Raw genomic sequence first — 25,335 nt, 5'->3', positions numbered from 1 at the left:
CGCTCTGAGCAGTCATATTTTGAAAGAAATCTTTTCTGAGTGGCAAGTCTCAACAGTGGGCTTTAAATATTGAGTAAACCATGTTGTAAACGGTTATGCTGTCATCTAGGTTTTGTTGCATTTATTGAGCACAGGCAGAGTAGATTTAGCATAAATTCTTAAGGGCCTGAGGCTTTTCAGAATGGTCCATGAACACAGGCTTCAACTTAGAGTCAGCCTGTCCTTTGAAGCTTTTGACTTCTCTCTAGGTATGAAAGTTCTAGATGGCCTCTTCTTCCAATAGAGGGCTGTTTCATCTACATTGAAAATCTGTCATTTAGGGCGCCTGGGTGGCTCAGTTAAGCATCCAACTCTTGATTTTGGCTCAGGTCATGATATCTCTCTCTCTTGCTCTCTCAAATAAATAAATAAAATCATTTAAAAAAAAAATCTGTTGTTTAGTGCAGCCATGAATGATCAAGAGCTTCTGGGTCACTTGCTGCAACTTCTACACCAGCCCTTGTTGCTTCACCTTGCACTTTTGTGTTATACATATGACTTCTTTCCTTAAAGCTCATGAACCAGCCTCTGCTAGCTTCAGACTTTTCTTCTGCAGCTCCCTTACCTCTCTGCCTTCATGGAATCGAAGAGAGTGAGGGCCCTGCTCTGGATAAGGCTCTGGCTTAAGGCAATGTTCTGGTTGGTTTGATCTATCCAGACCACTCAAACGTTCTCCACATCAGCAGGAAGGCTGTGTCACTTTCTTATCATTTGTGTGTTTGTTGGAGCAGCACTTTTAACGTCCTTTGCATTCACAACTTGGCTGTCTGGCACAAGAGGCCCAGCTTCCGGCCTATCTCGGCTTTCAACATGCCTTTCTCACTAAGCTTAATCATTTCTAGCCTTCGATTTAAAGTGAGAAACATGAGTCTTTTCCTTTCACTTCAATACTTAGATGCCACTGTAAGGTTGTTAATTGGCTTAATTTTAATAATGTTGATCTCAAGGAATAGTGAGGCCCGAGGAGAGGGAGAGAGGTGGGGAAATGGCTCGGTGGTGGAACAGTGAGAATAATACACAGACCATTTATTGATAAAGTTTTGCCGTCTCATATGAGCAGGGTTTGTGGCTCTGCAAATTACGATAGTAGCATCAAAGATCACTGATCACAGATTCCCACAACAAATGTAATCATAACGAAAAAGTTTGAAATACTGCGAGAATTACCAAATTGTGGCAGAGACATGAAATGAGCAGATGCTATGGCGATGGTGCAGACAGACTTGCTCGATGCAGCCTTGCTACAGACCTGCAATTTGTAAAAAAAAAAAAAAAAAAGCATCATCTGTGAAGTGCAGTAAAGCAAAGCTCAATAAAAGGATGTACGCCCGTATAGGCTGGACGGTTGTTGCTATGCACAGCGATGTGTTAAGGATAATTTGAGACTGTTCGTCCTCATTTTTGCCAAGTATTCATATACACGTGATTTCAACAAATTCCCACAACACTGTGAGATAGGTAAAGAAGTCATTATTATCTTTAAGCTTCAAAGAAAAAGAGCTGGCACAGAAAGGTTAAGTGACTGCCCCAAGATCACAGAGCCAGCTTGCGTCATAACACAGATTAAAACGTTCAGGTCTTCCCTAAATATATGGGGCTGTGGGATAAATAATGAAAGTATTTTAGAGACTTTAATTCATTTTGGGATTTGGTATCATTGAACCACTCTTGGACCACATGGGAACACAGCTTCATAATTCCAGAAAGAGGTAGTACATCATAGTTTGCTTTGACCCATTAAGATTGTGGATACCAGAGAAGGGAAAAAAATTCACAGACTTTATAACATTTCCCATTACTGATGAGGAGGACTCCTCCATAGGTCTATATATTTAGAAAATTGCAGATCTGTGGCCCTTCCCAAAATGACTTGAACATATTTTAGGGATCTGAGTTTTCATCTGATGAAAGCTAAGTGAGATTGTTACAATTGTTCTAAAAAATTAAGTCTGCTTATATCCGCTGTTCCAACATGATATCAAGTTTATGATAATAATTATCCCAAAGCTCATTAAGAAAAAATAAATCCATCACTGTCTATTTTGTTTCCTTGAAGTGGCTCATTATGTTCAGAGTAGAGCAAAACGCATCAACATTTATATGATATACCTTTGGATTTAGTTGTTTCCTCGCAATAAAAGGATTTGAGGCAAAACCAATTTGCCATTCACGACCAAGGGGGCTCTGGGGACCTCATAGCAAGCACTCTGTTTAAGTGAATTCACACAAAATAATGTTCAAAGTTTACTTTCTATTCGTTTACTGCTTTTGTCTATCAAATGTCAATGGTTGAGTCTTCCAAGCAGCTCAGGGTTCAAACAGGTGAGAATGAAAAAGTTGAAGACAGCTAAAAGTTCTTTCACTGAACCCAAGCTAAGAACTAAATTTTGCGGGTTTTTTTAAATTATTATTTTTAAATGGGTAGCACATACTTATGGTAAAAAACATCCAAACAATACCAAGAGCATATATGCTGAGCAGTGAATCTCCTTCCCAGCCCAGTTTCTGCATCTCTCAGTTCCTGTCCTTGAAGAAGCCATTGTTATTGGTGTCTTGAGTATTCTCCAGAGATAATCTATGCATATTCAGGTCCTGAGTTTGCAATGTCTCCTGCACTGCCCAGAAAGGCAGAGAGCGAAGATACTGCATTATGTGTTGACTTTTTGGATGATCAGGGTCTAAACTGTTTGTCTGAATTTGTGACAACTTGCCTCAAACACACAAAAATCAGATTTAGAACAATAGGTCATAATTTTAAAAACAAATTAATTTTGTTGTGAGGATTTGGAGGGATTCAGAGATCCTTACTTAAAGATATTTGGAAATATATTCAGCCACAGGAGGTGGGGAGGAGGGAAGACAGTAGAGTGAAAAATTCTTCAGCAAAGAATTTTATTTAAGAGTAAAATCTCCAGAACTTTGTCTGGTTCTCATAATTTCACTTGGATTCTCTTTGAAGACTGCATTTGGCCGGGGTTCCTTTTTTTTTTTTTTAATTTTATTTATTTGAGAGAGAGCAAGCACAAGCAGGGGGAGGGACAGATGGTGAGAGAGAGAAGCAGACTCCCTGTTGAGCAGGGAGCCAGACTTGGGGCTCAATATGAGGACCCTGGGATCATGATCTGAGCTGAAGGCAGATACTTAACCGACTGAGCCACCCAGGCACCCCCGGCCAGGGTTACTTTTAATAGGAAAAGTTAGAATCATTATTTAATCATTAAAGGAAGTGTAAGTCCAGCTCCAGAATTTACTAGTTTGTGGCCTTGGGCAATTTGTTTATCCTTTTGGAGGCTTCTGGATATCTATAAAATGAGGCTAATAGTACATATCTCATAGAATGGGGGAGTGGACTAGCTCACAACAAATGTAGCTGTTGTTATTCTTCCTTCAGTGTCATCTGTGTTTAGGGAATAGTTGAGGTGTATTAAATATATTTGTGCTGTCGTTTGCTTGTCAATTGCATGTGAAATCATAAACACTAAAGTGTTTTGAAACTCTAAAAGGGCTAGCTAAATGCAAAGTATTTTTATGTATCTGGGCTTTTGTAAGCTTAGAATATCTTCTGATGTAAGGTTCTGGTTTTAAATCATTACTCTTATCCCTGAAAAAAAGGTCATTTTGATTTTCCTTCTTCCTTATCATCCACCCAGTGTAACTGACACATTCTCATTTCCAGATAGTTGCAATAGAGCCCAGACATCCCAAACCATTGCACACTGAGCTCCTGCTCGTGGGGAGCAGAGCAGTTAGGGGAGCCCTCCTGGCTCAGCCTGGGGCCACAGTTATTTGGATATGTCAGAATGTCCCATCTGATTCTCAGGTGAAAGACTTAGATGACATTCTGTCTTCCTTTGCTCTGAGGAATAAAGCAATCATCTATTCCTGCTACTATAACTTTAATTGTAACATATTTATGTATTTTTTTCCAGGCCTCTAACCCTGGGCAGTTTGAAAATGACAATGATGCATTATGGCAGCGAGGGCAAGTTCCAGAATCCGTTGTTTGTCATAGTCGAGTGGGAATAAATACAGATGCCCCGGATGAAGCCCTGGTCGTCTGTGGCAACATGAAAGTGATGGGGACCATTATGCATCCCTCTGACAGCCGGGCAAAGCAGAACATCCAGGAGGTGAGCACGGGGCAGGCCTTGGGCACCTCCTCTGACACCTGAGTCAGGTGTGCTGGGCGCTCCTGGACGCTGACACGCCTTGCAAAGGGCATCTCTACATGTCTCCTGTTGGTGTAAGACGAACACAGTGCTTAACACTCGTGAGTGTGGGAGCCGACAGGCATCTCTGCTGAGACCGTAACATGTTTCCTACCCAGGAGAGTGGATTTACCTGACAGGAATGGTGGGCAATGACAGCACAGCGCTGGCTTCACAAGCAGACAATCTCTGAGTTCCAGCCACGGGCCACTGCCCTTCCTTGCACGCATCGTCAGCTGCTGGAGCTTGCCTTTGCCTCCGCCATCTGCAGACATCCCTCTCCCTGTTCATCTTCCAGGCGCCGTCTCAGTCCAGGTCCTGCCCGGATTTCTCCTGAGCCTCCCAGCCTCTTCCTCCCAGACTCCCTGCCAGCCGTCGTCTTCCCACTCATCATCTTTCTCTGAGGAGCAGTTAGAGGAGCACCTCCTCTCCCTCTTCCCTCCAGCTAGGTCAATCTCATCGCCTAAGGCTCCAGGCCAAGGCCTTCTATCTGTGGAGAGTTAGTCGCCGAGTGGAAATCAGAAATCAGGCCTGGAAATCAGGAGGTGCTTCTCCACTTTGGGCTCATCCCAGCAACATGGCCCTAGATAAGACAACTCCGCCCAAACCCACTGCCTTCATCTAGAAGGTGGAAAAGGTGCCTCTCTGCTCGATCCTACCAAGTCTTTTATAGTTTTTAACCCATTGAGATAAGAATCATCTTGGAAAGTCACAACTGCTGTGAAGACCTAAGAGATTAGGATTAAGATGCTTATCCCTTAGCCAGACCATGCTCAGTTCTAGCTCCTCCACCATATAATTCTGTTTCTCATTCACTGCTTCTACCGTTTCCCCACCTTCTCATGCACCCTGCTTCTCCTATAAGCATGTTTGAGGCTGTGGCAGAATTGTGTTTTTGAACCTCCTTTCCTTAGTCTTTGTTAGTTAATAGGAGACGTAATCTGTAAATCATTGGCCATTCTTCCGGACTGCATTCCTTTCCCAGTGCAAATGTGCACTGGTTTTTCTAAACCGGCCAAGGAATGTCCTCCTTTGCTGAGTGGATTCCAAAGAATGGTTGTAATTGTAGACTTTTATGCTGATTGCAAAGCTGTGGTTCGTGTTAGAAGAGCTGTGACCTACTGCCAGATGGGAACTCTTAGGGCTAGAAAGTTCTCACATACATTTCCCAATCCCAGTCCTAGATATTGTGCTTTTGACTTTTAGAGAGAGATAAACTGTCTGCGTGTCAGATCACACCAACTCAAACTTATTTTTGCAATTGGCTGTACAATTCCCTACCAGATCTTATCTAAATGCAAATGGAAGGTGACAAGTCGGAAGAGTCCTCTACAACCCCTCCTGCTACCACCAGGCTACCACCCAGAATTCACTTACCAAATGTCTTGGTTTGAAGAAAACATACTGTCTTAAAATAACAAGCTTCCCTAGAACTTCTCAAACCTCTTCTAGGCAGCCTTCTCAAATAAATCAAATGTCACCCCAATCCACGCTCTAAATGTGGAATTCCTGTATCCCCATCCTGCTTTGTGGCAACATGATGGGATAAAGAGAAGCCCAATTTCTGGTGGAAGGCCAGGGTTTTAGTCTGATTCAGGCAACCGCTGGCCCAGGAACCTTGGCACAGACATGTCCCATGCCTCTGTTTATTCTCCTGTGAACAGGGAAAGCTCATATTCAACTCACTTGTGTTAAGCATGTCTTCTCAGCTCGCATACATGAAGCGTTCTTTAGCCGTACAAATACATATTATCATTATTTATTTGTATAAGATGCAAATTATATGTAATTCATTTATTAAATTATTTCATGTTAATGTATTTGTTCTTAATAGGTCTATCCACATTTATGAAATGTAGGTTTCTAGAAATCTTATCCTAGAGGCCATTTTTAGGCACACAGGCTTGAATGATGGAATGCAGCGAGGGCCCAGAGCGCCCCCCTGGCTGAATACAGACAGGCCCCTCAGGCTACCCTCCTCAAAATACCCACAGGCCCTCACTGACCAATGGGCTACTTACAATCAGGCACAGTTACCGGAGAAGGGAAGATTCCATACGTTGCCATACCTCCTCACCTTGCCCTTTAAATACGGCCCCCACCCACTGCCTTGTGGCCGATGGCCTCTCCCTCCCGGTCCTGCCCACAGCTCCCTTGTGGTGTATTTGGTAAACTTCTACCTCCTTTGTTCTGCTTTGGAGGAACCCTTTCACTGTCCATGCTGCTAGCTTCCACTCAGCTGGGTCGCCCCACCTTTGGGGGCCCCCATCCAATCAGGAGAGACACCACACCTGTCAGTCCTATTCATCATTGCAGACAAGAGAGATGATGGTAGTGATGATGATGGGGCTGACAGATCTGTGAACTTCATCTTCACCTCCCCCTGACTCAGTTTTTCCAACTTTTAAAAATAGCCCTTCCACTCTGAGACGTGGCCCCTTGGTTGATCTGATTACACGCATGGGATGGGAGGCTATTTCTCATTCTTTAAGGAGGCATGGTAACCAGAGCTGGCTTCCGGATGAGCTGTTGCAAAACCCAGCAGCCAAACAGTTGCCCAGGGCAGCCATGGGGGAAAATGCATGTAAGTTGCTGCCTTGCCCTGGCTCTGGGCCTCCTCACTCAGGGCAACGGAGGTTGTTTTGTGGGGAGTAAGCACAGAGCACTCTGGTGGAGCTCTCTGTGCTCATCTGGACACATATCCAAGCCACAGACGATAGAGCAGATGGATGGAAACTTGTGAGGCCGAAGCACAGGGGAAACGAAGTCGGCCTAAGTGGGGCAGCCTCACTCCTCCAGACATTGTGTTTACTGATGGACTATAGACGGTAGAAGAAAATGCAGCTCTTGCAATGGAAATAGCGAAATTGGGGTGGAACTGATAGGCTGAAAAACAAAGGAGTGTGAAAAACGTCAAGGTCAATGCAAAACAAGTGAGGAAGTTGAGAGCTGAGCACCATCAGTCAGATTCTGTGATGAGGGCTGAAAACAAGGCTACAAAAGATTCAAAAATAAAAGCCGGGAAAGAAATCAGTTAGGATGAAATGCTCAAAGATCGTTTTCCCCAACTGCATCCACAGTGTGGTAAAGACAAAAGTGTAGAGTTCAAGAAAGTCAAACATGCAAAGTCTCCCCTCGAGGCCATGAGCCAAATGCAGACGTTCTTGAGCTTGAGGTGGTGAGCCAGTGTTACTCAAGCTGCTCCTGACGGGAGCCTGCTAGTCTAGGCTGTGGCCGGATGATGGATAACGAGATCTCCCTCCCTGAACAAACTGGAGTCCCAGAGACAAGAATGCCTTTTCTGTGGTGCAGTTCTTGAAGTAATGTTAGAGAAGCCTTGGGTATGAAGCCACTAGACAATGATGGCCATTTGCATCAGAGTCAAAACTTTCCAAAACTGCCATGCACAAGATCAAATCAGACACCTGAATTCAGCTTTAGCTTCTTGCTCAATGCATGTTGATGAGCAAGGTGTGGTGTTAAGTGCTGACCAGTGTTTGGTTCCTGGGGGAGGATTCCGAGAAGGCACAGCCCTTGCCTCGAGGGCTTTCCCTAGGCCAAGGGTACGTATAGGGAACGTGCAGTACAGGCCACTGATATTTAGCTTGGGAAAGTCTACAACCCCGCATTAGACACCAGAAGAGCATTTTCTTACAGAAACGTTGTTATAGAAGGTGTTTCGATCCCCAAACCAACCCTCAAAGTTTTCTTCAGCCAGAAATCTATCTGAAGCACAATGATAATAATACTGTAGAACTCCATCACTCTGTCCAGCAATATGTTCTTCAGGGAAGATGTGTTAAAGGAGCCAGCTTAGTCACCTGGGGTCATGTTCCCTCTATGTGGCCTGGACAGCCTGAGTGAGGGCACAGCCTCGTCTGCTTTCTGTTGGCAGCAAAGGTCCCCGGTGAAGGCTCATGCAGGAACCAAGGGGAGAATGAAGAGTAGGCAAAGCAGGCACAGGACCCCCGGGTGCGGGGAGTGGGGAACTGGCTGGTGCAAGGCCAGTCCAGTCTGGCTCCTGACTGACCCCCCTGTCTTCCCTTTTGTGAGTGTCAGGAACTGTTGGGCCATTTTACTACCTTCATTCTCTCATTCCAGCTTCTTCCATTGAAGGGTTTGGGTGCGGTTACAGACCAGGCACACGGCTAGGCACTGCAGAGGTCCTGAGATGAACTGGCTGTGGGTCTTCAATGAATCTCCAGTGCCTGGGATAACCCATCTGGTGCACACACAGTAGCTGTTCGCTAAGTATTTGTTGAATGACTTGTCCCTCTCCCAGGCCCCTCTGGCCCTCCCCCTGCACACACACACTCTCTCGTTCAAATAAATAAATAAATAAAATCTTTAAAAAAAAAAAATATTTGTTGAATGGCTGAAGGAGCTCACAGTGTTAGATGTGTGACTTCTCCTTCCTAGCATGGCCTGCAAGGCCCTCCCTGCTCTGGCCTTAATCTTTACAGTGTAGTAATGCCCACCTCTGCCCTGGTTGTGCAGACATCATTCAGGGCACTTAGTCCCTTGGGACTCCACTCATGGTATTCTTTCTGCCCAGCATCCCTGTCTTGGTCTCACCCTTTCCATCCCTTCTCCCTACCTTGCCTCTTTCCCTGGCTAACTCCTATCTTAAATTAATTTTTATTAGATTTATTTATCAAATTATTAGTTTATTTAACAAATGTTAGTTGAGCATCAACTACATGCAAGGAATTATACTAGAAACTGGTAATATGGTGGTGAACAGAAAACCATGGCCTTAAATATGTCTCCGCCCTCATGGGGTAGTATCCTATAGGGAAGACGGGTAATAAAGGTGACACAACTAGTAGCCTGGTGATAACTTTGATGGTCGCTATGGAGGAAAATAACAGCTCCCATTAGCACATAAGGCAAAGGGACCCTTCCTAGTGCTGGAAATCAAGAAGTGCTTCCCTGGTGAAGGGATGTTTACGTTGGGGCAGGAGAAGGTAGGAGTTGAAAGGAAGAGCTTTTGAGGCAGGGAAAATGCCCTGAGCCAAAGGCCAGGGTGAAAAGAGCCAGAGTTTGTTTGAGAACCAAAATAAGCCAAGATCTCCATGGGGCTTCACCATTTCTAGGAAGCCTTCCTTTATGCTCCCCTAGGAATATTTTAGGGACCTCCTTGGAGCTGCCATAATTCTCTATTCATAATTCCATTATCACTCTGCATTTCTCACATTGTAATGGAATCATATGTGATGAGTCTGCCCTCCTATCTAGACGACAAACATTTTTTTAATGTTCATTTAATAAGTCTAAATTTTAGGAAACTTGGAATGTGTAATCCCATAGAAAAAGTATGACACAAGGTCAAGACAATCAGAAAACCTATGAATGTATTTATTTTTATTTTATTTTTAAAATTTCTTAATTTTTATTTTGCTTATTTATTTCTTATTTGAGTACAGTTAACACACAATGTTACATTAGTTTCAGGTGCGCAACATAGTGATTCAATTACTCTCTAGGTTATGCTGTGTCCATCACAAGTGTAGTCACCGTACAATGCTGTTACAACTCCACTGACTATATTTCCTATGCTGCACCTTTTCTTCCCATGACTTCATTCCATAACTGGAAGCCTGTATCTCCCACTTCCCTTCACCCATTTTGCCCATCCCCCACCTCCTCCCCTCTGGCCACCATCAGTTTGTTCTCTGTATTTATAGGCTTAACTCTGCTTTTTGTTTGTTTATTCATTTGTTTTGTTTTTTGGATTCCACATATAAGTAAAATCATATGGTATTTATCTTTCTCTGTCTGACTTATTTCATTTAGCCTGATACCCTCTAGGTCCATCCATGTTGTCACAAAAAGCAACGTCTCACCATTTTTAATGGCTGAGTAATATTCCATTGTATGAATATACTACATCTTCTTTATCCCTTCATCTATGTGGTTGAACACTTGGTTGCTTCTATATCTTGGCTTTTGTAAATAATGCTACAATAAGGATAGGGTGCATATATCTTTTTGAATTAGTGTTTTCATTTTCTTTGAGTACCCAGTAGTGGAATTATTGGATCATATGGGTATTTCTATTTTTAACTTCTTGAGGAAACTCCATATTGTTTTTCACGATGGCTGTACCAATTTATATTCCCACCAACAGTGCATGAGGATTCCTTTTTCTCCACATTTTCACCAACACTTGCTATTTCTTGTCTTCTTGATTCTAGCCATTCAGTAAGGTGATATGTCACTGTGGTTTTGATTTCCATTTCCCTGTTGATTAGTGACATTGAGCGTCTTTTCATGTGTCTGTTGGCTATCCAGATATCTTCTTTGGGAAAATGTCTATTCAGGTCCTCTGCCCATTTTTAATCAGATTATTTGTTTTTTGGTGTTCATTTGTATAACTTCTCTATATATTTTGGATATTAATCCCTTATCAGATATATCATTTGCAAATATCTTCTCCCATTCAGTAGGTTGCCTTTTTGTTTTGTTGATGGTTTCCTTTGCTGTCCTAAAGCTTTATATTTTGATATAGTCCCAATAGTTTATTTTTGCTTTTGTTTCCCTTGCCGTAGGAGACATATCTAGGAAAATGTTGCTATGGCTGATGTCAGAGAAATTACTACCTATGTTCTCTTCTAGGAGCTTTATGGTTTCAGGTCTCACAATTAGTAGAGCACAAACTTTTAAAAGGTAATCATTTTTTAAAGTGCCAACACTTAGTGTAGTGCATTGTATGTTGAAGGTGATTGGTAAATGTTAGTTGAATAAAATAATGAATGAATGAATTGAACCAAGCTTTTGATAATAGCAGGTATCAAAATAACAGTGAGCTCAAAATCATACTTCCCAAGAAGAACTTAAAGGAAATTTTTCCCATTTAGCCAGTTAAGTGTCAAGCCACCACCTTTTACAATCAGCCAAACTAGTGAAGGACAGGGAGCTTTTAATGATGGAGGAGCTTTCCCACTCACCCAACAGAGTGGGTCAAGGGAGGAGTTGAGGGCCATGTCAGGGGTTTTCATATAACAAGAAAAACGAAGCACTTTTGGGTTACTCTAACACATGGATGAATGTCCAGGCAGTGTAATTTTAATTGCCAAGAGACTACTGGTTTTGTAATTGTTATATCCTAAAAGAAAATTATATCCTAAAAGAAAAAGGGCTGCTAGTATTTTACTTATAGAATAAGGTCATTTAAAAAATAGGTTCTGCTACTACCATGAATTCATTAAAAAAAACAAAACAACAACAACAAAAAACCTCAAAAGAGAATCCTTTGAATCATACACATTTGGCTTTAGGAAAAATTCACTCTATTGTCTTTGTTGTCATTTTGCTGGAACCTGGTGACATTATTTTGAAGAATTTGCAGTGAGAGCTGGGAATACCTTTAGTAACCTCTGAGAGCAGTGAACTCAGAGAAGCATACCATCACTGACCAGAGTGGTTTGGGGGAGAAGCCATCTGTAGGAGAGGAAAGTCTGGATCCTAGAAGGCCTTTGCTACCTGCCACTTGCGGAAATTTTCTCCAGCAAGGTATCCAAAAGGAATTCAATGATATAGGATATTTCCATTCTTTAAAGGTTTTTTTACTTTTACTAAACCTTTTCAATTTGTAAATACAAGGTTGGCCTATATTTATTTGGTGTTTATACCGTATGTTCATTTGGAAATGATCCCTTGCACTCATGAATAGCAATTGTTTCTCTCCAAAGCGATCAGTCTCCATTCTCAGAAGGAGAGTTTGCCTCTCAGAGGAGAGAAAAAAAGGGCAAGAGTAGTGAATGAGGGAGCTTTCACTCTGTAATTTAGATATAAAAACTCTGTCTCAATTTGTCCGTGAATGGAAGTCACTGATATGGACCTTGAAGCTTGGGTTTCTCTGAGGAGAAAAACATAAATTTCTCTTAAAATAGTTTGGGCAAGAGGAAAGAACAGTCCCATTGTCAACACTCCTAATTTCTCTAGGTCCCTTTGGGCATTGATTTGAATAGGAAATCATCTAAGTGGCTGAAATCTGCTCTTCTTTCATTAAATTAGGTTGACACAAATGAACAGCTAAGACGAATAGCCCAAATGAGGATCGTTGAGTATGACTACAAACCTGAATTCGCATCTTCAATGGGAATAGACACTTCCCATCAAACAGGTATGCACACAAATTCCCTTTTTAATTTTGTGTTGTCAACTCTTAAAAGTTTAACTCCCTCTTTATCTGGAGGTTGTGTGCTATGGCATTGATTTTCTCTGTGAAATCCACACTCACTCGAGTGGGAAAGGTCAGAGAAATGTCTGTGTCATCTTTACTCAACACCCTCCTCCCCACTCCTGCACCCCCATGGTACTGGTGGAATATTTTGAATATGTAGTTTCTTTTCATGGGAACCATCTTGCTCATGCAATGCGGGCTCAGGGGTAGATGGCAGCTCCAGCTGTAAAAGGGGCAGCACTGGGCCGACCTGGGAGAGGGGAGGTGGCAGAGTAGGTGGGTCTAGGTCAGAGAAGGGGCAAAGAGGTGTTGATACCCCCACCCAGGAATCCTAAAGAAACAGGGGCCATTTAGGTGGCAAATCCTCCTGCAGGAAAAGAGGAAATCAAGCTAATGTCCCACTCTTACTTCTATATACAGGGATTTTAAGGTATTTGCCCACTCCTCCCAACATTCGGCCCAGAGTCTCAAGGAAAAGTGAGGAAAATGACACCCCTGCTTTTAATCCTATAGTGATTATGGGCTCAAAATTCCTTCTTTGCTTCAAACATATCATAGATCAAAGCAAAAGCTGAAAAGGGGTAATAAGCATCTATTTGCCAAGATGTCCCGGGAGGCTGTCAGCAGTCCATTTTGATGTAGGCCTGGGAGGATTTTCTCCAGAAAGCTGTTTTCCTGACTAAACGAGCTGGAGTGTTTGGGTCTAGGGATGATTGCCCAGGAGGTACGAGAGATCCTGCCTCGAGCTGTCAGAGAGGTTGGTGATGTCACCTGTGAAAATGGAGAGACGCTGCCCAACTTCCTCATGGTCGATAAGGTAACTACAGAATCAATCTGCCTCTGGAGTGACAACCCCACAGGGGACCCCTTTTCTCTGGCCTCGAAATGCACTGAAACATCCAACCAGGAAACAAGAAAGCTTCGCTGAGCTGTGCGGTAATTGGTATCAGCCATGGCACCTTGGGCATAAGTACCAAAAAGAAGCCCCCTATGGGAAAAAGAAAAAGGAGTATGTAACAGTGACAGGAGAGGTCAGCGGGCCTTAATGTTGGAGGGAGACTGGCCCGGGTAAAGTCCACGTACCAGGAGTGCACCTAAAACGAGGCCCTGGCGTCATGTGAAATAGTGACAACAAGCTGTGATCAGATTTGTCTTAAAAAATGGAACTAGAACTTCTGAGAGTGTAGTTTATCTCACAGAATATAATTTAGGTTAGCATGAAAATAGAATGATGGAATTCGTAGAATGAGTGAAGGAATGAAGTGTTGATTTTTTTTGCGAGCACAGTTTCTCAACAAAGTTGTATGTTCTACTTTCATAGCACAATCATAAAGTGGGTCAGTTTTGCAAAGATATTCATGAGCCTCGTCATTTTTCCCAAGGGCCTGTCTTAATTCTTTGATATTCAAATCATTCTCTTTTGAAGGAATGTCCCTGTCTTTGTAGCTGAGCTCCCCTTTGCAAGGTAAAGGGGTCTCAGTGTGCCATTCCCTTGCTTGCTTTGTGTGTGTGACTTGAGTCGGTGTCGGAGATCGTGTTTATTAATTCTGTGAAAGCCTGCGTCGTGGCAAGGTTTGCAGACTCACCCCACTGCTGATCTGTTGTACATTGCCCCACTCTGTTTGATGCTAGTGGGAAAACCGATTGACATGGGGATATTGTAGTCGTAGGGACAGATGTCTGAGTGGAGACTAATTTGTAATTTGTCAGTTCACGGGGGCAGTGCTTCTCCAACTTCAAAGTGTACGTGAATCAGTGGAGGAACTTGCTAAAATACAGGCGGATTCAGCAGGAACGGGGTGAGACCCAAGAGCGTGCATTTTTAACCAGCCTCCAGGTGGTGCCAATTTTGCTGATCTTGCTGGTCAGCAAGCCACACGGAGCAGCAAGGTGGAGGGTCCCTTTCCCTGTTGGGCCCTTCCTCAGTCTTCTTCCTCTGGGCTCTTGGGCAACAAATACTTAGCTGATGGGGTGTGGATGGCCTGCTCTGCCCTGGGCCGCAGGGGTAGAGTGGCAGACGTGTGGTTACTTCCTCCTGCTTCCCACATCCGTCTTGAGTAGAAGCAGCTCTTTGGTCTCAGACCTGGGCTATCACTTCCCGTGAGAGGTGTATCATGTGAAATCTATTTTTAATAATAAAGTAGTGAAGTTTTCCCATTATTTACTCAAAATATAAGATAAGAGATACTCCGAGGTATTCATGTCATAAGGTCACCCCCACTCTCTCGCATTTTCAGAAGCTTCCTGGGTGAGAGAAAACTGTGAAGGCACAGCTGTCTGGCTCAGGGTGCAGCCCTGGGAGTGTGCCATTAGGCTGCCAAGGTGGGGCTCTTGGGGTTACTCATTTGGTGGCAGCCATGTCACTTCTGACTGTGGCCCTCCCCTAGAACATCCAGGAAAGCGATGTCTGTGATTTCTGTGTAGGTAACATCTGCCCAGGGCCTTACGATTATCACTCTGTAGGAGAATAATTAGTTTTCCCCTGGCCCACTATCAAACTTAAGTTGAATGAGGATAGTCAGGATTATTAGCAGCTGCGGTTCTGAGGGCTACCCAACGCCTTTACCCCCTGGAGAGGCTACAACCCAAATTCATTCCTAAGAAGGCCAGAGCCTTGGGAAGATAAGGGGTGGTATTCCTAGTCTAAGCAGCCAGGTTTGTTTGTCCTCTGAGCGGCGGTCTACACCAAGGCAGCATTCGGTTTATAGGTAAATACAACTGACAGGAGTCCAGAAGAGACAAGCTGTGATTCTCTTAATAACAGGATCTTGCAGTGATTCAATCTATGGAGCCATCACCAAGGCCACACTCATTCACCGAACATGTAACACTATGAGCAGGTGAACATCCCCATGCTCTGAGGCCTGGCTTTCCACTTTGGCTCACTCCCTAGGAGAGACTTCAATTACTGGTGTAATCCTCAACACTGTGGAATATCTCTCCACCACATTATAAATACTTCACAGAATAGCCCCTTTGTTATTTCTTATTAAGAACACAGGTAATGTGACTCTTGTTGTCCCATGCTCTCTGTTAATTGTACAATAAGCAAGATGTACAGAAATCCTCTTGCTTTCTGGTCTCCTACCCATTTGTGTGGGCACATGTTGGCCTTGCTTGCCACATTCAGGACTGCTTGTTATTCTTTTTTTTTAAGATTTTATTTATTTATTTGAGAGATAGAGAAAGAGAGCATGGCAGAGGGAGAGGGAGAAGCAGACTCCCCACTGAGCAGGGAGCCCGATGTGGGACTCGATTCCAGGACCCTGGGATCATGACCTGAGCCACCCCGGTGCCCCAGGACTGCTTGTTTTAAGGAACGTCTCTAGGACGTCCTGGCCACATGTGCTATAGCAATGGGTGGAGATCAGGTTCAGTTACAGTGTCTCCCTCTGCACTCTGTTTCTCTTCCACCCAATGATCCTTTTGTATAAAGAAATTTTTATTGAAGCTAAAGCACAAACTAGAAATGCACATGAAAATGTTGAAATGTTGTACTTCATGATTGCTGTGTCTTTTCCACATGTACTTTGCAATTTTGTGCCCAAGTAAGAAACAGAATGGTTGGAACTTTACAGACTGTCCATGTAACCAACCATAGCTGGAGATGAGTGGTGTTGGCCAAAGGAGGTAGAAATCATTTTTCTTTCAGAAGAGATGACTGTGTAAGATAAGCTTCTCTTCTCTGGGGTAATTTGCTTCTTCTCATAAATCCCTCATGATTTATGTGCCCCAGTGAAAGCTTAGTGATGGGAGGTGACATGAGAGGGCTCCAGGCTGGTCCTGAGAGCCAGGGGGCCAAGGGGGGTGAATGCCATAGTCTAATCCTGCATGAGACCCCAAGAACTTTGCCCTTCGGCTTGTTCATCTATCTCTTTACTTGGCCACTTCATTTATTTCTGTGATTATTTCGGAGTAGGTTTTTATATTTCTTGAGCATTATTACTAGGTGTACTTGGTGTAAGAAAAATGTACCCAATAAATGTCAGAGTGGCCTTACATGTATTTACAGCTAAGTCTGTATGAAGATGAGGTGCAGTTTATGAGTAAGTAGGCCTTGAATAATGTGTGTGTGTGTATGAATGTTTTATGAAATGATGTTATAAGCCACCCTACTATACCTTAGTATGTGGTTCCTTTTTACTCATTGATTCTCATTGATTCTCTTTTTCCTTCAACTGGGAGGAATTGTCTGTTCAATTCATGCAAAGATAAGTAAGACAGGGTGCTGTCTTCAAGCAGCTGACAGTTTAAGTGGAGTGATGAGACAGGATGCAAGAACGGAGCTCTGAGTGACAGCATGACGAGTATCGTGGAATGCACAGCGCTCCTGTCTGTGGACACCAGGCAGGGGCTCGCAGATGGAAAGGAAGCGGGGGACTGAGAGACAAGTGAAAGAAGACAGTGGCAGACCTGGGGGACGGAAGGTGTGACTGACGGAGAGGAGCATCACTGGTAGTCTTTCCATTTTTCCTTTTTCTCACACACGATATCCAATTAGACACCCAGTGCTGCAGTTCTAACTTCAGCCACCTCTCTTGTCTATTATCTTCCCTCCTTATCCTCTTTATGCTTCCCAGTTTCCTCCCTAAAACAAAAACAAAACAAAACATCTCTGATCGTACAATCTCCTTTTCCCCCTTTGGCTCTTCATTGGCTTATTATCACCCCTCCACCATCTAGATGGAATCGTCTCTTTCTAATTCGTTTCCTAACACTCACACCCACCCCGCCAAGCCCCAGACACCTTCAGAATGCGATGTCTCTGCACACACCCGCACCTCTGGTTTGCCAGGCCCTCTGCCACCAGCTTCGTTCTCTGTTCTCACACTCACCAAGTTTGTTTCTGCCTCAGAGCTGTTCCGTTGAGTGTTTTCTGCTCTGAAGACTCTCCCTTTAGATGATCTTGTCATTTGGATCTCAGTGCCAAGACCTTCCCTGACCACCTCATCTAGAATAGTCTCCACATCACTTGGTTTCACCTTCTTGTAAGATTCAGGGCCACTGAGAGGGTGTGTAGTGCCTTTGCTGTAATTAGAGAGAGGTGCCTCCTCTCTTTGGTGCAGACCCCAACGGGCCCCTCAGCCGGATCTCTGCGCGGGGGACACACTGCAGACTTCTTCACGACGGCCTGGAGAGTTCTGTCCCTAGCCGGAATGATCTTATTTGCCTACTTACTCTTCGCCAGCCTCCCCGGCTCATTGCGTGACCCCAAAAATCTTCTATATTTTTCAAAGCTGTATCTCCAATACTTTATTTGTGGCTTCAACCCCAGGGCTTAGAGTACCTTAGGAATCCAACAAATATTGACTGAATGAATTAATGAACTAATGAATTCTGTGATGCCTTGGTTGATCTTGTCTCTGTATTGGCTCAGGCCTCCAAATATACATCTTCTAGAGTATTTATCACATTGTGTTGTCATTCTCTTTCTATTCCATATCTCTTCCGCTAGACTGTGAGCTTCTCAAGGTCAGAGAATGTGCCTTGTCAATCCTGTGTTGTTTAGCACAGTATCTGGTACATTATGGGTTCTCAGTAAGCATGTGTTTAAGTTAATGGCTGAGTTTCTGAATCTCACTGAAAGGAAGAGAAGTGGTTCCATTAAAATAAGGAAGTCTGACAGAAAAGTGGTTTCCTAGTGGGAAAATGAATTCAATTTTGAGTTTGAGGTGTCAGCTGAGTATTCAGATGAAAATGTCCAGAGGTGACAGGGAGTGTGGAAGTTGGGAGTGCAGCTGGGGCCCGAGGGGAAGCTGCAGCATGGGTGAAGATGTTCATTAATAACGGAAAGGTTATGGGTGCAGGTCCCAGATCAGAAGCCTGTGGCCAAGATTGGCCTGAAGACTTTTTTTTTTTTTCCTCATGGTGTTTTAAAAATTTTCAAATTTGTTGCCTATTTTTAAATAATGAGGAGATCCTCACACAAATTCTAGATTTCTGGCTCCCTGGAAGCATCAGATCTGTTGACCTGAGGCTGAGGAATGGCTGCCCTGGATGGGCTTCATGGGCCCTCCCATCACTGCTTCCTGTTACCTGCCTGGCCTGGAGGCTTTCAGTTCTTAGGCAATGAGAAGCAAGTAGACTAAAAGCTACAGATGCCTTCCAGTTAGGGCCAGGAGAGGCCTGGAAAAAGGCCTGGGAAGGCCCATAAGGTTGGGCTAAAGCAGAATGTGGAGCAAGCACAGTGTCAAAACGTCAGGTCAGTAGAGAGGATGGATACGGACATGGGGAGGAAAGAGATGAGATGGGGAGAAAATGAATGTTAACAAAATGCTGTTGATTTTAATGATTGAAGAATCACCCATAGTATGTGGCAAAGTGGTTAAGAGCATGAATTTCGACATCAGATAAGACTTTGTCCAAAGCTTGGCTCAGCAAGTTTTGTGGATGATGAGGTCACTTTCAAATTATTTTATTCTTTACAGTTCTCAGTAGAATGTTATTCTTGTCTTCATGATTTCTGCCTTATTTTTATTAAAACAAATTTAAAAGTAAGGGAACATTGGTACCAAAATTAGAAAATTTTAAAGAGCTTTTGTCAGGAGATTTTTGGTTTTTGTTTTCTGATTTATTTATTTATTAACATTTTTAATAAAAAATTTCAAATATACGCAAACTTAGAATAATAGTTGAATCCATGTATATACTTCACCCAGATTTGACAGTTTTCAATTTGTGTCCTATCTTATTTTATTTTATTTATTTATTTTTTTAAAGATTTATTTATTTATTTATTTGACAGAGAGAGAGACAGTGAGAGAGGGGGAGTGGGAGAGGGAGAAGCAGGCTTCCCGCTGAGCAGGGAGCCCGATGCGGGGCTCGATCCCAGGACCTGAGATCATGACCTGAGCCGAAGGCAGACGCTCAACAACTAAGCCACCCAGGCACCCCTGTCCTATCTTATTTTATTCAAATCTCCCACCAACTATCCTTCTTTACCAACTGAATTTTTTTGGCTTTATTGAGATATAAGTTTAAGGGATACAACACAATGATTTGATACACATACATATTGCAAAATGATTACTACAGTAGGTGAGTTAGCACAGCCCTCAGCCACATAATTAACTTTTGTGTGTGTGATGAGAACATTTAAGATCTACTCTCTTAGCAACTTCCAGGTGTATAATACAATATTGTTAACGATAGTCATCATGCAGTACATTAGATCCCCAGAACTTAATCATTTTAAACTGAGTTTGTACCTTTCGATGAACATCTTCTCATTCCTCCCATCTCTCAGTCTCTGGCAACCACCATTCTACTCTCTGTTTCTCTGAGTTTGGCTTTTTTAGTTTCCACACATAAGTGATACCACACAGTTTTTCTGTGTCTCACTTACTTCACTTAGCATAATGCCCTCGATTCCATCCATGTTGTCACAAATGGCAGGATTTCCTTCTTTATTATATAATATATATAATAATAATATATATAATACTCCATTTGTGTGTGTGTGTGTGTGTGTGTGTGTATCCCATTTTCTTTATCCATTTGTCTGTCAATGGATACTTAGATTGTTTACATATTTTGGCTGTTGTGAATAATGCTGCAATGAGCATAGGAGTGCAGATATCTCTTAGAGACAGTGATTTCATGTCCTTCAGACATACGCCCAGAAATTTTGGGGGATCTCCATGCTGTTGTTCATAGTGCCTGTATCAATTGGCACTTCTACCAACAGCGTACAGGGTTTCCTTTTTCCTACACCCTCATCAACACTTGTTATCTCTTTCCTGCCTTTTAAAAAATAGCCATCCTGGGCACCTGGGTGGCTCAGTCCTTAAGCGTCTGCCTTCGGCTCAGGTCATGGTCCCAGGATCCTGGGATCGAGCCCCTCATCGGGCTCCCTGCTCGGCGGGAAGCCTGCTCTCCGTCTCCCACTCCCCCTGCTTGTGTTCCTGCTCTCGCTAACTCTGTCTCTGTCAAATAAATAAATAAAATCTTAAAAAAATAAAATAAAAAATAGCCATCCTAACACAAGTATGTGTGTACTCACGTAGTTTTGATTTGCATTGCCCTGATGATTAGTGATATTAAGCATCCTTTCATGTACCTTTTGGCCATTTGTATATCTTCTTTGGAAAAATGTTTATTCATGTCCTTTGCCCATTTTAGTTAGATTATTTGTGTTTTGCTATTGAGTTGTGTGAGTTCCTTATATATTTTGAATATTAGCCCCTTATCAGATATATGGTTTGCAAATATTTTCTTCTATTCTTTAGGCTGCCTTTTAATTTTGTTGATTGTTTCTTTTGCTGTACAAAAACTCTTTAGTTTGATGTAGTCCCACTTGTTTATTTTTGCTTTTGTTGCTTGGCTTTTGGTGTCATATCCAAAAAAATGGTTCCCAATACCGATGTCAAGAAATTTTTTCCCTGTGTTTTCTTCTAGGAGTTTTATGGTCTTAGGTCTACATTTAAGCCTTTAATCTACTTAGAGTTAATTTTTGTGAGTGGTGTAAAGCAGAGGTCTAATTTCATACTTTTGTCTGTGACTATCCAATTTTCCCAACACTGTTAAAGAAACTGTCTTTTTCTCATTAAGTACTCTTAGTTCCCATGTCAAATTTTAGTTGGCCATATATGTGTGGGTTTATTTCTGGGCTCTCAGTTCTATTCCATTGGTCTATATGTCTATTCTTATGCTAGTACTGTTTTGATTACTATAGCTTTATAATATAATTTGAAATCAGGAAGTGTGATGCCTCCAGCTTTGTTCTTTCTCAGGGTTGCTTTGGGTATTGGGGATCTTTTGTGGTTCCATACAAATTTTAGGATTTTTTTTTCTGTTTCTGTGAAAGTTGCCATTGGAATTTTGATAGGGATTACATTGGATCTATAGATGGCTTTGAATAGTATGGACATTTTAACAATATTAATTCCTCTGATATAGGAGAGGACATGGGATATCTTTCCATGTATTTGTGTCTTCAGTTTCTTTCATCAATGTCTTGTAATTTTCAATGTGCAGATCTTTCACCTCCTGAATAAATTTATTCCTAAGTATTTATTGATTTTGATCACATTGTAAATGGGATTCTTTATTTCTTTTTCAAATAGTTTGTTGTTAGTGTATAGAAATGCAGCTAACTTTTGCATATTGATTTTGTATCCTGCAACTTTACTAAATTTATTAATTCTAACCGTTTTTGGTGGAATCTTTAGGACTTTCTGTATATAAGATCATATCATCTGCAACAGATACAGTTTACTTTTTCCTTTCCAATTTGGATAACTTTTATTTCTTTTTCTTGTCTGATTGCTTTGTCTTGTATTATGGTGCATAGAAATGGGGTGCAGTGAGCTTCCTTGTCTTGTTCTTGATCTTAGAAGAAAAACTTTCAGCTTTTCATCTTTGAGTGTAATGTTAGGTATGGACTTATCATATAGGGCTTTTTTATGTTGAGGTATAGTCCATCTATACTTTGTTGAGAGGTTTTTTCATGAAGAGATGCTGAATTTTTTCCAGTGCTTTTTCTACATCTATTGAGATGATCACATGATTTTATTAATGTGGTGTATCACATTGATTGATTTGCATATGTTGAACCATTTTTGCATCCCAGGAATAAATCTCACTTGATCATGGTGTATGAACCTTTTAATGTATTGTTGAATATCCATGTTTATCAGAGATAACTGCCTGTAATTATTTATTTATTTTTTTGTAGTGTTTTTATCTGACCTTGGTATCAGGGTAATGCTGGCCTTTTAAAATGAGTTTGGAAGTGTTCCCTTCTCTTCAATTTTTTTGGGAGAGTTTAAAAAGGATTTATATAGATTCTTCTTTAAGCATTTGGTAGAATTCCCCAGGGAAGCTGTCTGGTACTGGACTTTAGTTTGTTGGGATGTTTTTGATTATTGATTCAATCTCTTTTTTTAATTGGCCTGTTAGATTTTCTATTTCTTCATAATTCAGTCTTAGTAGGTTGTACGTTTCTAGGAATAGCCATTTCTTCTAACTTGTCCAATTTGTTGGAGTCTAATTGTTCATAGTAGTTTCTTAGATCTTTAGTATTTTTGTGGTATCAGTTGTAGTGTCACCTCTCCTTTCTGATTTTATTTATTTGAGTCTTCTCTCTTTTTGTTCCTTGATCTAGCTAAAGGTTTGTCAATTTTGTTTATCTTTTCAAAAAACTAGCTCTTAGTTTTGTTGATCTTTTCCATAGTGTTTCTGATATTTGTTATTTCTTTCTTTCTACTATCTTTCATTTCAGTTTGTTCTTCCTTTTATAGTTCCTTGAGGTGTAAAGTTAGGTTGTTTATTTGAGATATTTCTTTTTTCTTCTTAATGTGGGTGTTTATTGCTATAAAATTCCCTTAGAACTACTTTTGCAGGGGATGCCTGGGTAGCTCAGTTGGTTAAGTGTCTGCCTTCAGCTGAGGTCATGATCCCATGGTCCTGGGATCAAGTCCCACGTCGGGCTACTTGCTCAGTGGGGAGTCTGCTTCTCTCTCTGCCTGCTTCTCCCTCTGCCTACCTTTCTCTCTCCTTCTCTCTCTCTCTCTGACAAATAAATAAATAAAATCTTTAAAAAAAAAAAATAGAACTACTTTTGCTATATCCCGTAAGTTTTATTATGTTGCATTTCCATTTTTATTTGTTTCAAGATATTTTTTTATTTCCCTTTTGATTTCCTCTTTAACCCATTAGTTTTGCAAGCATGTATTGTTTAATTTCCACTACTTGTGAATTTTCAAGTTTTCTTCCTGTTATGAATTTCTAGTTTCATACCATTGTGGTCAGAAAAGATACTTGGTATGATTTTAATCTTCTTAAATTTGTAAGGCTTGTTTTGTGACCTAACATATAATCTAGACTTGAGAATGTTCTGTATGCATTTGAGAAGACTGTGTGTTCTGCTCTGTTGGGTGGGATTTCTGATATGTCTTTCAGGTCCATTTGGTCTAAAGCATAGTTCAAGTTCAGTGTATCCTTGCTGATTTCCTGTCTGGATAAGTTATCCATTGTTGAAAGTAGAATACTAAAGTTCCCTACTATTATTAAATTGCTTCTATTTCTTCATTCAGATCTGTTAGTATTTGCTTAATATCAGGTTCTCCGATATTGGATCTCTCTCTCTCTCTCTAGAGAGAGAGAGAGATAGATATAGAGATATAGAGTATAGAGGTATATATTTACAATTGTTATAGTCTGATGAATATCCCCCTTTATCAGTGATGAATTGACCCTTTTATCAGTATATGACCTTCTTTGTCTCTTGTTACAGTTTTTGACTTAAATTTTATTTTATCTGATATAAGTATAGCTAACTCTGCTCTCTTTTGGTTTCCATTTGCATGGAGGATCTTTTTCCATTCCTTAAGATGTATGTGTCCTTAAAGCTGGTGTGAATCTCTTGTAGGGAGCAGTATGTAGCAGCATTTTTTTTTTTTTTTAATTCATTCACTCCCTCTATGCCTTTTGATTGGAGAATTTAATCCATTTATATTTAAAGTAATTATTGATAGGTAAGGACTTACTAATGCCATCTTATTAATTGTTTTTTGGCTGTTCCCTTGTTCCTTTCTTCCTCTTTTGCTATGTTCCTTTGTGAACTGATTTTCTATAGTGGTATGCTTTGACTCCCTTCTCTTTATCTTTTGTGGGTTTTTGCTTTGTGGTTACATGAGGTTTACATAAAATATCTTATTGCTTATTTTAGGCTGATAACAACTGAATTTTGATCATATACAAAAACTCTACCCTTTTACTTACATCTCCATGTTTTATGTTTTTGATGTCATAATAGACCTCTTTCTATGTGTGTATCATTAACCAATTATTGCAGCTAAAGTTATTTTTAGTACTTCTGTCCTTTAACTTTTCTATTCGAGTTAAGTGATTTATACACCATCATATTCCAGTAGTAGAGTATCTTGAAATTGACTATATATTTACCTTTATTGGTGTGTTTTATACCAGTGTACATGTGCTTAAACTTCATAAACTAAGCCTTAAGTTTGTAATGTTCAGTTTCTGATTCCTGTCTGAGTGGTTGCTTTACAGTGTTTGAAACCCTTAAAGCTTCAGTTTGCATCATGAGAATCCCAAAGACACACAGTCCCGACTTTGATCCCCCAACTACAAAACAATCTTTTTCTTTTGGCCTTGAGCTCATCATTTTACAACAGTGGACAGGCCCTCTATGAGCCCCAAAGAATTCTGCGGCATTCAGAACTTGTAAACAGAGAGGGGGCTAGGAGGGGAGGTCACAGGATCAGGATGTGAGTTGATGAGAGCTTTCCAGTGTTTCTGTTATGGCTGAGAGAGACACACATGTTTCCATGACAACTGAAGTGTGTGGGTGGGAGAAGGGATGGCTGACACACTCTGGCTGTGGTTGGTTTCCCTTTCTTGCTCTTTCTGGTGTGTCAGTGGCCTTCTCTGAACAGATAGAATTAAGTGTTGTTGTTTTCAATTTTGTTTGGGACTTAGGCTAAAACAGAAATTGTACATGATAGCTCGTGGGATGTTAAAGCAGAAATTAACACCTCAAGAATTATCTTCTCATTCATAGATGAAGACACTGAAGCTCAGAGAGGTGGTTCTGTTCGATGTGGGGTCTACCATCTAGTAAGTGGCAGAACTCGGAGGAAAGCCCAGGTCTTCATTCCTTTCTCCTTCACCTGAGCAATTTGATGCACATTTTACCAGGAAGAACTAGAATCATTTCTTATGAGGATTTAGTGCTGTACACACAAATCAACATTTCGAAGCTTGTTCTGACTTTCTTTTTATGAGTTTTAAATATGGTATAATGGCCATACAAAATAAATCTTCAGATTCCAAACTTGACAGTGTCCTTGAGCTCCATTCTCTCTTGGATTACAAGGACATATTTCTATTTTATTGCAAATTGAACATAAGCAGCTTTACTACACAGCCAGGAGT

At 41.4% G+C, this 25,335-nt stretch overlaps 1 protein-coding gene across 1 annotated transcript in view; it reads left to right on the top strand.

Moving 5' to 3' along the window:
• MYRFL (myelin regulatory factor like) overlaps window positions 1-25,335 on the top strand; it is a 113,345-nt gene that overhangs the window by 65,722 nt on the left and 22,288 nt on the right. The window contains exons 11-13 of the mRNA XM_032420429.1: window positions 3,969-4,169; window positions 12,267-12,375; window positions 13,143-13,252. Of these exons, the coding sequence (XP_032276320.1) occupies window positions 3,969-4,169; window positions 12,267-12,375; window positions 13,143-13,252 (420 nt within the window). The remainder of the gene's footprint in view (window positions 1-3,968; window positions 4,170-12,266; window positions 12,376-13,142; window positions 13,253-25,335) is intronic.

The sequence above is a fragment of the Phoca vitulina genome, unplaced genomic scaffold, assembly GCF_004348235.1.
Source record: "Phoca vitulina isolate PV1807 unplaced genomic scaffold, GSC_HSeal_1.0 scaffold23, whole genome shotgun sequence".
Lineage (NCBI taxonomy): Eukaryota > Metazoa > Chordata > Mammalia > Carnivora > Phocidae > Phoca > Phoca vitulina.
Note: the sequence above shows the minus strand (reverse complement) of the source record. Positions and strands in the feature narration are given on the sequence as shown.